The 15,661-nt window shown below is 39.8% G+C and overlaps 2 protein-coding genes across 4 annotated transcripts in view; one reads left to right on the top strand and one right to left on the bottom strand.

Annotated features, from left to right (window-relative positions):
* The window catches only part of LOC140734349 (MORC family CW-type zinc finger protein 4), a 143,208-nt gene that overhangs the window by 25,005 nt on the left and 102,542 nt on the right, over nt 1-15,661 (bottom strand). For all 3 annotated transcript variants that reach the window (XM_073058183.1, XM_073058184.1, XM_073058185.1), the window contains 4 exons: nt 14,246-14,353; nt 13,638-13,766; nt 4,169-4,246; nt 3,639-3,693 (listed from right to left, as the gene is read on the bottom strand). In XM_073058183.1, coding sequence (XP_072914284.1) covers nt 3,639-3,693; nt 4,169-4,246; nt 13,638-13,766; nt 14,246-14,353 — 370 coding nt within the window. The remainder of the gene's footprint in view (nt 1-3,638; nt 3,694-4,168; nt 4,247-13,637; nt 13,767-14,245; nt 14,354-15,661) is intronic.
* The window catches only part of cldn2 (claudin 2), a 145,585-nt gene that overhangs the window by 117,855 nt on the left and 12,069 nt on the right, over nt 1-15,661 (top strand). The gene's annotated exons all lie outside the window — the stretch shown is intronic.

Below are 15,661 nucleotides of genomic sequence, written 5' to 3'. Positions count from 1 at the left end.
TTGTAAAATCATAGTTGAGAGCTTAACATTGAACCGTACACATTGTATCAAAAGGGCAGGCAGGCCGAGGGGCTGAGATGGATTTGTTGGTAAAAAAAATGAACACAAATCCTCAGAAAGAGACGGTATCAGATTGGAAGATGTGGAATCCTTGTGGGTAGAGTTAAGAAACTGCAAGGATAAAAAACCTTGATGAGAGTTACATACAGACTTCCAAATAGTAGCCAGGATGCGGGCTATAAATTACAATGGGAGAAAGAAAAGGTATGTAAAAACAGCAATGTTGCGATAATTGTGGAGGGGGGGGGGGGGGGTTCAATATGCAGGTAGATTGGGAAAATCAGGTTGGTCCTGGACCTATCAAACACAAAGAACATACTACTACCTCCAGACTCATTCTCAGTGCATTAGTACAAGTAATTCAGCTTCTCAAATAATTGCACGAATTTCAAAATTATTATGAGCTGAAAGCAACTGTTCTTCACATCAACGCCTATTACATAGGAACAGGGGCCTTTTCATCTCACAATTAGTTATTTGTCATTGCTGTCCTGAACATGGTTACTCTGGGACATCCTTCAGGACATCACTCAAGTAAACATTCTTATTGTAGAACTATAAATGGTGAATATTAACCCATTTAACAATACAGAAGTTACAGCTGAGAGCATATACATATTCAGTTGAGTATCATTTTACTGAAGATTAGGCCAAATGGTTTCCAAAACCAGCATTAGGGTATCTGTAACTAAGACTAATTGCTTGGATCTCAGACATTGCTGGGTTGTGAAAGTCAACACAGAAGAGAAGGCACTGTTCTTGGACATAAGTTACACCACGTCAAGAACCATATGAGAAATATCTGCACAAATCATGACTTTTGATGCTGCAATGCACCTTTAAAGAAATCAACCATGTCTGAAGGTTCAAAATTACATTGAAATTAACTGTCGAAAAGAATGTGTTGTTAAAATCTTTACACTTGGTGTAAAATCAGAATCATAATCAGGTTTAATATCATCGGCATATATCTTGAAATTTGTTAATTTGATGGTAGCAGTACAATGAAATACATGATAAATATAGAGAAAAAACTGAATTACAGTAAGTATACATCTATTAAAACATTAAGTTAAAATAGGTACAGCAAAAAAAAACCAGAAATAAAAATGTAGTGAAGTAGTGTTCATGGGTTCAATGTCCATTTAGAAATCGGATGGCAGAGGGGAAGAAGCTGTTCCTGAATCGCTGAGTGTGTGACTTCAGGCTTCTGTACCTCCTTCCCAAGGGCATGTCCTGGGTGGTGAAGGTCCTAAATGATGAACGCCACTCCTAAGGCACCATTCCTTGAAGATGTCTTAGATACTATGAAGGCTGGAGCCCATGATGAAGCTGACTAATTTTACAAGTTTCTGCAACTTACTTCAATCTTGTGTAGTAGCTCTCCCCACACCCCCCCCCCCCCATACCAGATGGTGATGCACCCAGTCAGAATGCTCTCCATAGTACACTTGTAGAAGTTTTTGAGTATTTTGTTGACAAACCAAATCTCCTCAAACTCCAAATTAAATATAACCACAGTCTGGCATTCTTTATAGCTGCATCAATATGCTTTATCCAGGTTAGGTCCTCAGAGATATTGACACACAGGAACTTGAAACTGCTCACTTGCCCCACTTTTGATCCCTCTACGAAGATTGCTTTGTGCTCCCTCGTCTTACCCTTCCTGAAGTCCACAATCAGCTCTTTGGTCTTGCTGATGTTGAGTGCAAGGCTGTTGCTGCAACACCACTCCACTAACTGGAAATCTCACTCCTGTAGGCCCTTTCATCACCATCTGAAATTCTGCTAACAATGCTTGTATCATCTGCAAATTTATAGATGGCATTTGAGTTATGCCTAGCCACACAGTCATGGGTGTAGAGGTCTAAGCACACACCCCTGTGGTGAACCACTGTGTTGATTGTCAGCTATGTAGACATATTACTTGCGATCCACACAGATTGTGGTCTTCTGGTTAGGAAGTCGAGGATCCAGTTACAGAGTGTGGTACAGAGGCCAAGGTTCTGTAGGTTTCCGATCAGGACTGTAGGATTGATGGTGTTAAATGCTGTGCTATAGTCAATAGCAGCAATACAGTTTACAGACATGCAAGTAAATGACATTTTTCAAACAAAATCTGAATACTGTGTGGCAAAGGGGAAGTCTGGGGTAGGACACAGGAGAGCAGTTAGCCCATTGAGTCACATCATTCCCATTCCCATACTTACTTCCTTACAATCTACTCCCTCTCCAACTTCTTGCCAATTCTCCAACACTAGTGCTAACTTACAACCACCAATAACACTAACAAACTGCATATCTTTGCTATGTAGTCGGAAACCATGTTATCACAAAAAAGTGTAAGTCCCACGCTCAAAGCACAAGAGATCGATAGGAAGCTGGGTTGCTGCAATTGAGACACACTGCACTATCTGCAGTTCTAATGTTCAAATTGTGCATATGTCCAAAAACAGGTTGCAGATTGTACAAGAGGCTTTTCAAATCTGTATTCCTCACTTAACATCTGAACCACCAGGTATTTTATTACAAAACAATAGCCCCTATTGAAAAATATCAGCATATAGATTAGACAATTTTGCCCAGCTATGAGACTCACAATTCTCTTCGCAGTTGAATTACAAATGAACTAATGCAATTGTCTGCAACCACTAATAACTGTGGAACCACAGTATAGTAGCAAATTCTTAAACACCTACAGTAAAAGTCGTTTTTTCATTTGTACTTCAGAAGCTCAGATAGACAAACTTGCTTATGAAATTCTCTTGATTCAGTTGTTAAAGAAAACATGAGTGGAACAATGGATCCCCTGCTACGATTTGTATAAACGTATTATAAACTAGTGATAATGATAATCAGAAAAGAAATATTATTCGTATACAATTGAAAATACTACAACAAATTATTTAAAGTTGCTTAAATCATTACTCATTTATTTAAAATGGAAAAAAAAAGCCCTATTCTATCATTTATAGTAGCTATGCTATGTAAAATATATCGGCATAAGTTACAATCTTATGCTATTTACTAATTTGGAGGAATAAATCAAAGTAATTTCAGTTCACTGTTGAATTATTTAAACCCAACTTGAACGCTCATCCAGGACAAATGTCATAGCTTAATCAAGCTCTTGCTTGAATAAAATGTGATCTATTTGCATAGTTTTACTATAAACATTGTTTAGCATGGATAATTTATTAAAAAAAAAGTTTTCAAACCTAATTTGAAACTAATTTGGAAACCACATTAATGTGAGCTTATTGTGGTTGCACTATGCAGCATTAAATGTGTGATTTGTACAGAGCTTCACTGCACCGCTGCAGCAAAACAAATTTCAAATTATAAAAGTCAGTGATAATAAACCTAATTCTGATTCTTGCATAGGTCTTGAAAGGAGCCAATATAAGGTAAAGATGCTCATTCAGACCATGCTTTTTCCATAATGGTTCGATTAGGATATACCGGTAACTCTTCTCCTGATAAAGGATTCAAGTTTGCAGTTTCACATACAAAATAAAGGAGCTGAATCTACCATAGGCTATATTAAAGATTACTTCTTAATTTACACAATTTCTTACCATGGCACTCTCTTGTTCCAATGACTTTGATCTCCTTCTTTCCAGACTTTGATCACTAATAGAAAACATTGCACATAACATTGAAAATATTGTAAGTAACTATCCAAGACACACCTGCAGTTTTTATCTTTTTGTTCTGCATCAGCTACAGTTTGAAGTAACTAAGATGTAAGACAAATTAAAACTGTTTACATAAACACTGTTTAGTATTTGAGGGCTTTAGAATGAGGGCTTATAGAAATAGGGGATAGGTCACTGGCTTTGATGAAATAACATTTTCTCCCACACAATCAGATGCTACCCAACCTGAAGAGTGCTTCTAACAACCTATATTTTTATTTAGATTTAAATGAAAAGTAGGATGGAGAATTTGAGTATTTTGTATATTTAATAATTCCTGAAGCAAATGCACTGCTATCACTTTAAATGAGTGGCTGGATTATAATAAGAATAATGGGAACATCTTAGATAAGATGCCAATATGGATTGATTGGGTCAAACAGTTTATTTTCCTCATAATGATACTTAACTATTTTTTAGATGTTTTTTCATAACTGGGTGTAATCTCATCATCATTTTCTTCTGGCTCCTCTGGTATAGAACAATCTCTAAAAAGAAACAAAAAGTTCATATGTTAGTACTTTGTCATCATACCTTTCTCCCAGTAGAACTGAAATGAACACTTTATTCATTTAACAAATATACCTAGGAACTATAGACAATAGGTGCAGAAGTAGACCATTTGGCCCTTCGAGCCTGCACCGCCATTTTGAGACCATGGCTGATCAATTCCTATCAATACCCGGTTCCTGCCTTGTCCCCATATCCCTTGATTCTCCTATCCATAAGATACCTATCTAGCTCCTTCTTGAAAGCATCCAGAGAATTGGCCTCCACTACCTTCCAAGGCAGTGCATTCCAGACCCCCACAACTCTCTGGGAGAAGAAGTTTTTCCTAAACTCTGTCCTAAATGACCTACCCCTTATTCTCAAACCATGCCCTCTGGTACTGGACTCTCCCAGCATCTGGACCATATTTCCTGCCTCTACCTTGTCCAATCCCTTAATAATCTTATATGTTTCAATCAGATCCCCTCTCAATCTCCTTAATTCCAGCGTGTACAAGCCCAGTCTCTCTAACCTCTCTGCGTAAGACAGTCCAGACATCCCAGGAATTAACCTCGTGAATCTACGCTGCACTTCCTCTACAGCCAAGATGTCCTTCCTTACCCCTGGAGACCAAAACTGTACACAATACTCCAGGTGTGGTCTCACCAGGGCTCTGTACAAATGCAAGAGGATTTCCTTGCTCTTGTACTCAATTCCCTTTGTAATAAAGGCCAACATTCCATTAGCCTTCTTCACTGCCTGCTACACTTGCTCATTCACCTTCAGTGACTGATGAACAAGGAACAAGGACAATGTGAAGTCATCTATGTTACCAGGTTCAAAGAATTATATCATTTGATCTATATTAGATTGTGCCACATCTAGTCTATGGGAATTTACAACAATGTTAGCACCTCCCCAAAACCTCATCCCAATAGTGAAGCATGGTGGAAGGAACATCATGGTTTGTGGATGCTTTGCAACCTCAGGGCCTGGACAGCTTGCAATTGTTGAGGAAACAATGAATTCAAGATTGCATCAACACATTTTATAGGTGAATGTCAGGGTAGCAGTCCGTCACTTGAATCTTAACAGAAGTTGGATGATGCAACAAGGCAATGTTCCAAAAAACAACAGTAAATCAACAACAGAATAGTTAAAAAAAAAGATTTGTGTTTTGCAATGGCAGAGTTAGAGTCCAGACATTAATCCTATTGAGATGCTGTGGCAAGACCTCAAGAAGGATAGCCGTGCAACGTATTCCAGAAAAATTGATGAACTGAAACAGTTTTCTATGGAGGAATAGCCTAAAATCTTTCCTTGACATTGTGCAAGTTGGATCAGCGGCTACTGGAGTCATTTGGTGGAGGTTATTGCTGCTACAGGAGGTTGTACCAGTTATTAAATGCAAGGATTCACATAGCTTTTTCAGCCTGGACTGTGAATGATTAAACAATGTGTTCAATAAAGACATGAAAAGTACAACTGTAAGTGTGTTATTAGTTTAGGCAGATTGTGTTTGTCTATTATTGTGACTTAGATGAAGATCAGACCATATTTTATGACTAAGTAATACAGAAAACCAGCCTGTTCACCCTGTACACATCTGACTTCCAATATAACTCGGAGTCCTGCCATGTGCAGAAGTTCGCTGATGACACGGCCATAGTGGGGTGTGTCAGGAATGGACAGGAGGAGGAGTATAGGAAACTGATACAGGACTTTGTGATATGGTGCAACTCAAACTACCTACGTCTCAATGTCACCAAGACCAAGGAGATGGTGGTGGACTTTAGGAGATCTAGGCCTCATATGGAGCCAGTGATCATTAATGGAGAATGTGTGGAGCAGGTTAAGACCTACAAGTATCTGGGAGTACAGTTGGACGAGAAGCTAGACTGGACTGCCAACACAGATGCCTTGTGCAGGAAGGCACAGAGTCGACTGTACTTCCTTAGAAGGTTGGCGTCATTCAATGTCTGCAGTGAGATGCTGAAGATGTTCTATAGGTCAGTTGTTGAGAGCGCCCTCTTCTTTGTGGTGGCGTGTTGGGGAGGAAGCATTAAGAAGAAGGACGCCTCACGTCTTAATAAGCTGATAAGGAAGGCGGGCTCTGTCGTGGGCAAAGTACTGGAGAGTTTAACATCGGTAGCTGAGCGAAGGGCGCTGAGTAGGCTACGGTCAATTATGGAAAACCCTGAACATCCTCTACATAGCACCATCCAGAGACAGAGAAGCAGTTTCAGCGACAGGTTACTGTCGATGCAATGCTCCTCAGACAGGATGAAGAGGTCAATACTCCCCAATGCCATTAGGCTTTACAATTCAACTGCCAGGACTTAAGAACTTTTTTTTTTAAAGCTATTATTAATGCTTTTTGAGTTAGTGATTTAGATGCATATCATATTATTACTGAGTTAAGTATTGTATGTAATGAGTTTTTGCTACAACAAGTGTATGGGACATTGGAAAAAATGTTGAATTTCCCCATGGGGATGAATAAAGTATCTATCTATCTATCTATCTATCTATCTATCTATCTATGTGTACAGTGGTGCTAGAGAGTTTGTGAATCCTTTAGAATTTTCTCTATTTCTGCATAAATATAACCTAAAATGTGATCATGCAAGCCCTGAAATTAGATAAAGGGAACCCAATTAAATAAACAACACAAAAACATTATACTTATTCATTATGTTTATTGAGAAAAATGATCCAATATTACACGTATTCGTTGAAAAAAGTATGCAAAACTCTAGGATTTATCAGTTCATTTAAAGGGGAAATTAGAGATAGATATTTCAATCAATCGGATAACAACCAGGTGTGAGTGTGAGAGGCCCTGTCCTATTTATAAAGGACATGAACCTGGGTCTTCACTATTAAAGTTTGCTCATCATCATACAGGTTTTTGCCTGTGTTCCATTCCTCGATCAAAGGAGATCTCTGAAGACCTCAGAAAAAATGTTGTTGATGCTCACCAGGCTAGAAAAGGATACAAAACTATTTCTAAAGAGTTTGGGCTCCGCCAACCCAGTCAGGCTGATGGTGTAGAAATAGAGGAAATTCAACACCGTTGTTACTCTCCCCAGGGGTGGTCGGCCAACAAAAATCACTCCAAGAGTAAGATGTGTAATTTCCAAAGGTCACAATGAACCCTAGGACAACATCTAGGGAGCTACAGGCAACTCTTGCATTAGCTAATGTCAATGTTTATGAGTCTACCATCAAGCAAACACTGAACAATAGTTGTATCCATGGCAGGATTGCAAGGAGAAAAGCACTACTCTCCACAAAGAACAATGCAGCCCATCTAAAATTTGCTGAAGACCACATGGACAAGCCAGAAGGCTATTGAAAGAATGTTCTGTAGACGGATGAGTCCAAAATAGAACTTCTTGGCTTAAATGAGAAGCATTATGTTTGGCAAAAAGCAAACATCCCATCCTCATCCCATCTGCGATACATGATGCTGACAGTGTCATGCTTTGGGCCTGCTTTGTTGCCTCGGGACCAGACAGCTTGCCATCATTGATGGAACTATGAATTCTGAATTGTGCCAACAAGCTCTACAGAAAATTGTCAGGGTATCCGTCTGTGAACGGAAGCTCACGAGAAAGTGAGTCATGCAGCAAAACAATGACCCTAAACACACAAATCAGTCAACCAAAGAAATTTTCACGTTCTGGAATGGCTGAGTCAGACTCATGACCTTAATCCTATAGAAATATTGTGCAAGAACCTGAAACAAGCAGCGCTGCAAGGAGGGTCACCAGCATATCAGAGTTGATGCAGTTTTGTAGGGAGGAATGGTCTAAAATTCTTCCAAGCTGACGTGTAGGACTGATCAACTCTTGCCAGAAATGTCTGGTTGAAGTTACCGCTGTACAAGGGCGACACACCAGTTACTGAAAGCAAAGATTCACACACTTTTTCCAACAAATACATGGAATATTGGATTATTTTTCTCAATAAATAAATAAGTATAACTTTTTTTTGTTTTATTTATTTAATTGAGTTCTCCTTATCTAGTTTCAGGACTTAAGTGAAGATCTGATCATATTTTAGGTCATATTTATGCAGAAACAGAGAAAATTCTGAAGGGTTCACAAATTTTCTAGCACCTCTGTAACTGTGCACATCACAGTGAAGGCTCAATTAGGTATTGAAATTATGCTGATTCACTTTTTGTTGGGTACTTTTCACTCAACGGTGTTTCAAAACTATAATCTTACAGGTGACACATCGTGTACCAATAAACTGTGGTCCACCATCATTGATGCAAATCTTTAAAGTAAATGAGAGTCGCTGTACCTCTTTTTGACCTCTACTGGAGTGTTGTTTGGGTTGCGTACTCTGCCATTATTATCCAACCAGCATGTAACCCTAGTTCATTATGGGATAGTATTTGGAACAGCACCAGACTTATCCAGAACTTCATTAATCTAATGTAACTACCAGAAAGGACAATGCTAATAACGGCTACCGTAGATTCCGTACTACAGAGCGCACCTGATTAAAAGCCGCAGGCTCTAATTTTAGAAAGAAAATCAATTTTATACTTGTACAAGCCGCACCGGATTTTAAGCCGCAGGTGTCCCACGTTGTAATATGAGATATTTACACAGAAAGATATTACATGTGAGGATTTTTTAACTTTTAATTAAATCCGTATGGTAACATAAACAAATACATATTGCAAATGCTTTTTTTCAAACCGTGCCTGTAACACGGCTACTTTTAAATATACATACGTATCGGTAACACACAAATTACGTTGCGTATACTTTTTTACTGAACAGTGCACGAACAACATTCCAATATCTCCTAACGACTGGTAAAATATATATATATACTGCAGCCTACCAGGAAAAGTTATTGATCGCCTTTAACTTAAAAGCAGCGTTCTCGCGCGGGTCTAATGCCGCTCGCCCCCACCTTCCCGTTTATCGCAAACCGGTATTTCCCACAAGACGCGGCGAAACCGGATGTGATGTCATAGCATCCCGGGATGTAGTACAGAAAACAAATATAGTTAAAACACTTCTAACTTTAACTAGAAAATACTAACAAATGAATTACTAAGCGAAAATATTATAAACTAAATAACTGCCATAAAGGCAGCACAATGCTTTTCTTCGAGTGTTTTCCATGTTGATGAGGGTGAGTACAAATGACTGATTTACAATAATTTAATTGTGAAAGTGCGCTTGATTTATCGTACAATTTCATTGGACCTCTGTGAACTACTCATCAATTTTATTGGTCTACTGTTACGAGGCAAAATGTTTTTGGCGGCATGAAAAAAAACATGCATTAGCCGCACCGTAGTAAAAGCCGCAGTGTTCAAAGCTGTTCAAAGCGTGGGAAAAAAGTAGCGGCTTATAATCCGGCATCTACGGTAATTGGTTTACTATTGCCGCATATACCAAGATATTGTGAAAATCTTCATTTTGAATGCCAAAGGAAAAGCAATAACAGAATGCAGAACATAGTGTTACAGTTACAGAGGAAGTGTAGTGAAGGCAGACAACAAGGGTAGATTGTGAGTCAGGAATCTATCCTACCATACAAGATAAAAGTTAAGTTTTCAGAAGAATAAGGAAATCTTATAGAAATACATAAAATTATTAAAGGTAATAATGAGAAAAAGGCAGGAAAGTTGTTTGCACTGGTAGGTGAGACTAGAACTAGTGGACAGTCTCAAATTCGGCAGGGTAGATTGAGGATGTAGATGAGAAGGAACTGTTTTTCCCAGAGACTGGTGAAGCTGTGGGATTCTCTGCCCATGGAAAATAGTAGAAGCCGCATCATTAAGTATATTTAACTCACAGGTTAAATTTTTATCTATAAGGGAGTTAAAGGTTATGGGGAAAAGGCAAGTCACAGCCAGATCAGCCATAATCTTATTGAATTGTGGAGCAGGCTCGACAGGCCAGAAGGCTACTCTTGCTCCTGCTTATAATGTTTTTACAATAAGAGATGTAATCAAAGCTCAGTCATCTTTGAATATCCTGCTCAGAATAGTGGTGGCTAATTAAATAACTTAGTCAAGATCCTTATCCTTAATGTGAGCACAATAAAACAAAACTGAAGCAGCTCCAGCCAGGATTGCCAAGTGATGAACCAGCTAAGCTTTCTTTTGGGATACCCACCTTCACAAATCTGAATCATCTAGCAATTCAATTTATGTGTAATCAGGAAACAGCTGAAAGCATTTGAATCAGCAGAGCCTAGGGGCCTGACAACTTTCCTACCTTCTTCTTCTTCTTCTTCGGTTGTCCATCGGAATCCGATGTCAACGTCCACTCTTTTAACAGTGAGATCTTTGATGAATATACAGTCCTATCCTGGACCCACAAATTCTATTGCAGGTGGGACATGTATATGTGGTAGTGGTGGTAGTGATGGCAACCATGGCCGTATTTCTCCTGGCTCTCTTCTGCTGTCTTCTAGTTGTTCTTTCCATCTCCAGAATACAAACCCTGTCCTTACACAGCTGTCGCCAAGTGTTAGTCAGCAGCAACATTCTCCAGGTCCTCAGGTTTGATCTTGCACTTCCTTAAAACATTCTTCATCTGATCCTTATAGCGCTTCTTCGGCCCTCCAGCTGAGCGTCAACCATGATGTAGCTGGCCATTTAACACCCTGGGGGTAGTCGATATGGGGGCATCCTTATCATGTACCCTAGCCACTGCAGCTGACACTGGGTGATCACTGCCTCAATACTGCTGCAGTTGGTGTTTACAAGTATTTCAGATTGAGGCACTCGCTTATGCCAAGTAATTCCCAGGATGTGCTGAAGGCAGCTTATGTGGAAATGCTCCAAGGACTTGATGTGACAGCTGTAGGTTACCCAAGCTTCACAGCTATAAAGGAGGGTGGTGACATAGACCACTTGGTATACGGCGACCTTTGTGGAGGGACGAAGGCTCCTGTTCTGAAAGACTCTACATCAAAGTTTCCCAAAGGCAGCTGATGCCTGTTTAATGCGGCTCTGGATGTCGTTGTCAATGCCGCTATCTTCAGAGAGAACACTCCCCAGATATTTGAAAGATGGCACTACTGACAGCTTTTCATCACCAAGTGAAGACAGGTAGGGTGGGTGGGACACTGGTACTCCACTGGCAAACCACTTTTGTCTTGGTGGTATTGACAGTCAGCCTCATCCTGCTGTACGCTCTCACTGCCACAGCAAGGACAGTCTGAAGATCCTCCGAAGTATGGGCCACAAGAGCACAGTCATCTGCATGCTGCAGCTCCAGGACCCATTCTCTATGGAGTTTGGTGGTTGCGTGGAGCCTCCTGATATTAAAGAGTTTGTCATCTAATCTGACATCCTCTGCCACACCGCTGCTGCCCTCAACCTCGTTGTTGAGAAGCTTGGTAACACACAAAAGGAAGATGTTAAAGGGCACTGGCGCTAGCACACACCCCTGCCTCATTCCTGTGCGCACAAGGAAGGGCTTGAACTCTTGTCCTTCTATTGTCACCCGAGCAGTCATCCCATCGTGGAACTGGCGGAGGATGTTAAAAAAATTATTCGGACACCCAAACCTGAGGAGGACATTGCATAAGAGCTCTCTTTGCACAGTGTCAAATGTTTTGGAGAGGTCGACAAAGGCCATAAACAGGTCTTGATGTTGCTCCCTGCACTTTTCCTGAAGCTGCCAGGTTGTGAAGATCATGTTGATCGTGCTCCTGTTCTTCCTAAATCCACACTGCGATTCAGGCAGCATTGGTTTGGTGATGTTGCTGATGAGCCTCTGAAGCATCACCTTAGCCAGGACGTCTCCAGCAACAAAAAGGAGTGATTTGCCCCTACTATTGCCGCAGATGGCCTTGTCACCCTTGTTCTTATAAACGACAATGATGTTTGCATTTCTCCATTGCTGTGGGATGTTCTCGTCAGTCCAGGCCTTGGTGATGTACTGGTAGAGGGCGCCCATATACATGTACCATCCATTCTTCAGTAACTCAGCAGGGATATTGTCAATGCCAGGGGACTTATTGTTCTTAAGGGAATGGACAGCTGATAGAAGGTTGGTGGTAGACTGAGGTCGTGGATAGGAGGAAATTCAGGCAGTTTGTCCAGGATGGTGGCGTCTGCGTCAGAATCCTGATTAAGCAGGGTGTTAAGATGTTCAACCCACCTCAGCAGAATGGTATTCTGACTCTTCAGATTCTTTCCTACCATAATGCCAAAAACATGTCAAAATTATGGCATTTTACCTGACCATGGAAAGCTGAACCAATTTAGAAAACAGTTATCTCAAAGAGCCAACAGTATTAATATCTGGTTCATCTTCAGACTCCACAAAGCCTTTCTGCCATCTAGGAGGTAGAACCCATTTCAATGACCAATTAGTAAAATCCTGATCAACATAATTTAGCAGCACCATGACCACTTTGTGCTAAAGTGGGTTTTGTTTTTGTGTTCTGATTGTGTTTTCTTGGAAAAATTGTGTACAATTTATGTTCGATTTACATTTTTCTTGTGAATGCTACTTATATGATGCTGTGTGCCTGTGATTTTCTTTGCACAAGCACAATAAACTTGACTTTTTAGTCTGACTAGCTGATATTCCTTCACGCCAAACATTCATCTCCTCTGCCAAAGTTCTGCAGGGTATATACCATTACAACATAAATCATGGTCATTTTCAAATTACCATTGCTTCTTTAGTTTCCTAAGGCACCTGTCACCTTGAGGGACAAGGGTAGCACAACTATCTACAAATTAGGTAGGCAAAAGAGGGGCTGCCCAAGTTACACTTTAGGTCACACACCATCCTGACTTTGAAAGTCTCAGCCAATCTTTTAACATAACTGGATCAAAATCCTAAAAATTCCTGATAGCATAACAGCATAATGCAGGTTGGAGTGATTTAAGAAGCTTGCTTATCATTAACTTTGAGTTAAGTAATATATGATGGCTTTGTCAAAAAGGTCGACATCCTATTAACGAAGCAGCAATATAGGGTGCCCTGATGTAACTTTCCAGCTTCAGGCGGAATCAATATTGTGTAACCAGCAGTCGTCCAGCTGGCAACAAGCCCTGTAGACCGGTATAAGAAAGGTGCTTGGATAGTACAAATTGCATGCTTCAATCATCCGTCTTAAAATGCAAATGAGATTATATGTACTTCACATGTCCCCAGCTCACCTACTTATCACTTTAACTTAGAACATCAGACGTGTTATCAAACTGGTGCAGATATTCACCCACTTTTTACATCAGACCCTCTAATGCAATATGAAGATCTTTTTAAAAAATAATTCAAATAATACATAGTTTTCTCACTGTAATCGTATTTATTTTAAATGTAGCATGCTTAACAATTAGATTTAAAAGATCCAGGTCTGCATATAGTACCAAATCTTCCTTACCTGAATTTGGGGTCAGGATTCATATTACAGTACCAGTTTTCTGGTAATGATTCTGGGTCGACTTCTGGTGGTAATTTGCGCCATTTCATGCATGTCTCACACTGAACCCAAGCCTGGTCAGGAGCAGTTCTGAAAGGATAACCAACAGAATAAAATAAACAAATGTATTTTTTCAAATATCCTTGTAAGAAGCTTATAATCAAATCAAACACAGAATATAATTGGGATGAAAAGGCACTGGTACAAGTATTATAAGCCTCATTGGCAGCAATAAAAATTAATAAAGATAGGGGGTGTTTTGGTGAATTCCACATATTAGGATGGAAACTTTATGTTACACACAGATTGAAAGAAATGTGTTAATGGATTTACTTGCACTATCTTTTATACCCTCCATTCAGCATTTCTGCCCCAGGATAATCAGTAAATGTTGAGAGGTATCATCTGTTTTCCACAAGGTTTCCCACCCAGAGTTTTCACAGTTAACTGAAATGCTTCATATCTCACCAATCCAAAAAAATGTGGCATAAAGTTGATAGGGTCATGAAGGATTGACTGTTAGGGCACATTGAAATTGAAAACTGAATGGGAGCCAAAAGATCTCTTACTGTAACTCTTCTATCAACTCAGTGTTATCTGCTTCCTCCTGTTTTTTTTTGATTTTCTTTTCCTTCCAGTAATCATTCAGCTTCTGCCCCAGTGCCTGAAGAGTCAACCTGAAAAGTAATAACCAGTAGTTTTTAAGATGCAGTATTGTTTAAAAACAAAACATCAGCAATCCATAGATGCTTTAGCATTTTCATAAGTAACTTGCAATTTCATGACAATGTGAATCTTGGCGGGATTAGCAAGAGCAGCTGACGATCAAAATGATAGTAGACTCCTTATTTAACATCCTTTACAGTTAAATCAGTTGCAGGGCTTGTATTTCTGTAGGAGTTGTAAGACTGATCCATTAAACTCCAGACTAACAGGTTAAAAACAAAGACATTTGCCAGGAGCTTCTGCTGCTTTTGTTATAGTAGCTCAATGGAAATAGTTTTTCTCTGGAATATTTTTCTTTAGTGTCTAAGATGCTTAAGAATTGCCATTTAAGGTACTGCTCATCTTGCCACACCTTGTTCAGGAAGTATGTGAAGAACGCCCAATACAGTCGGCCCTCCTTATCCACAAGTTCTGCATGCGCGAATTCAACCAACCGCGAATTGAGAAAACCCGCAAGTGCTCTTCCAGCACTTGTTGTTCGAGCATGTACAGACTTTTTTTTATTATTCCCTAAACAATGCGGTATAACAACTATTTTACATAGCATTTACATTGTATTAGATGTTATAAGTAATTCAGAGATTATTTAAAGTATACGGGAGGATGCGTTTAGGTTATTGTGGATCGGGATAAAAAAAAATCGGAAGTTCTCTTACTAAGTAAGTCAGAACAGGTACATCCGGTATTATTTAGCGTCAGTTAGTCGAACGTTTGTCTTAGTATATAGTATATATTTTACCTTTCTATGCATATAAAACACTTAACAACATATGTCAGCGCCGGGCTCAGGAACAGAAGTTCCCAAGTTCGATCCAGTGACAGATCGCTCCTGAGCAGGCTCTCCATCCGTGCCTGGTTGATGTGGAGGATCAAAAACCCAATAATTAAACCACTACATTGCTTAGTAATAACTGGAGCTTTCATTGGGGCAGAGCCTTTCTCACTTTATCCTTTAAAATTGTTCTGATCGTTGACCGACTGTAGCCTAATGCTTTTCCAATGACTGATGGCGCTTCACCTCTTTCCAATTGCTTTATTATTTCCACTTTATTTTCAATCGTGATCGTGATTATTTTTGTGAACAGAAACACTGCGGATCCAGAGCTCTACCGCCAGGTCCTAATGTCCACCGCACTGAGACAGGTTAATAAGGTCTAGGGTTCCGCTGAGTCCTAAGATCTACCGCATTGAGACAGGTTGAATAAGGGACTCAGCATCCATGTTTTCTGGTATTTCTGAGGGGTCCCGGAACCAATCCC

This window comes from Hemitrygon akajei, chromosome 10 (assembly GCF_048418815.1).
Source record: "Hemitrygon akajei chromosome 10, sHemAka1.3, whole genome shotgun sequence".
Classification (NCBI taxonomy): domain Eukaryota; kingdom Metazoa; phylum Chordata; class Chondrichthyes; order Myliobatiformes; family Dasyatidae; genus Hemitrygon; species Hemitrygon akajei.
Note: the sequence above shows the minus strand (reverse complement) of the source record. Positions and strands in the feature narration are given on the sequence as shown.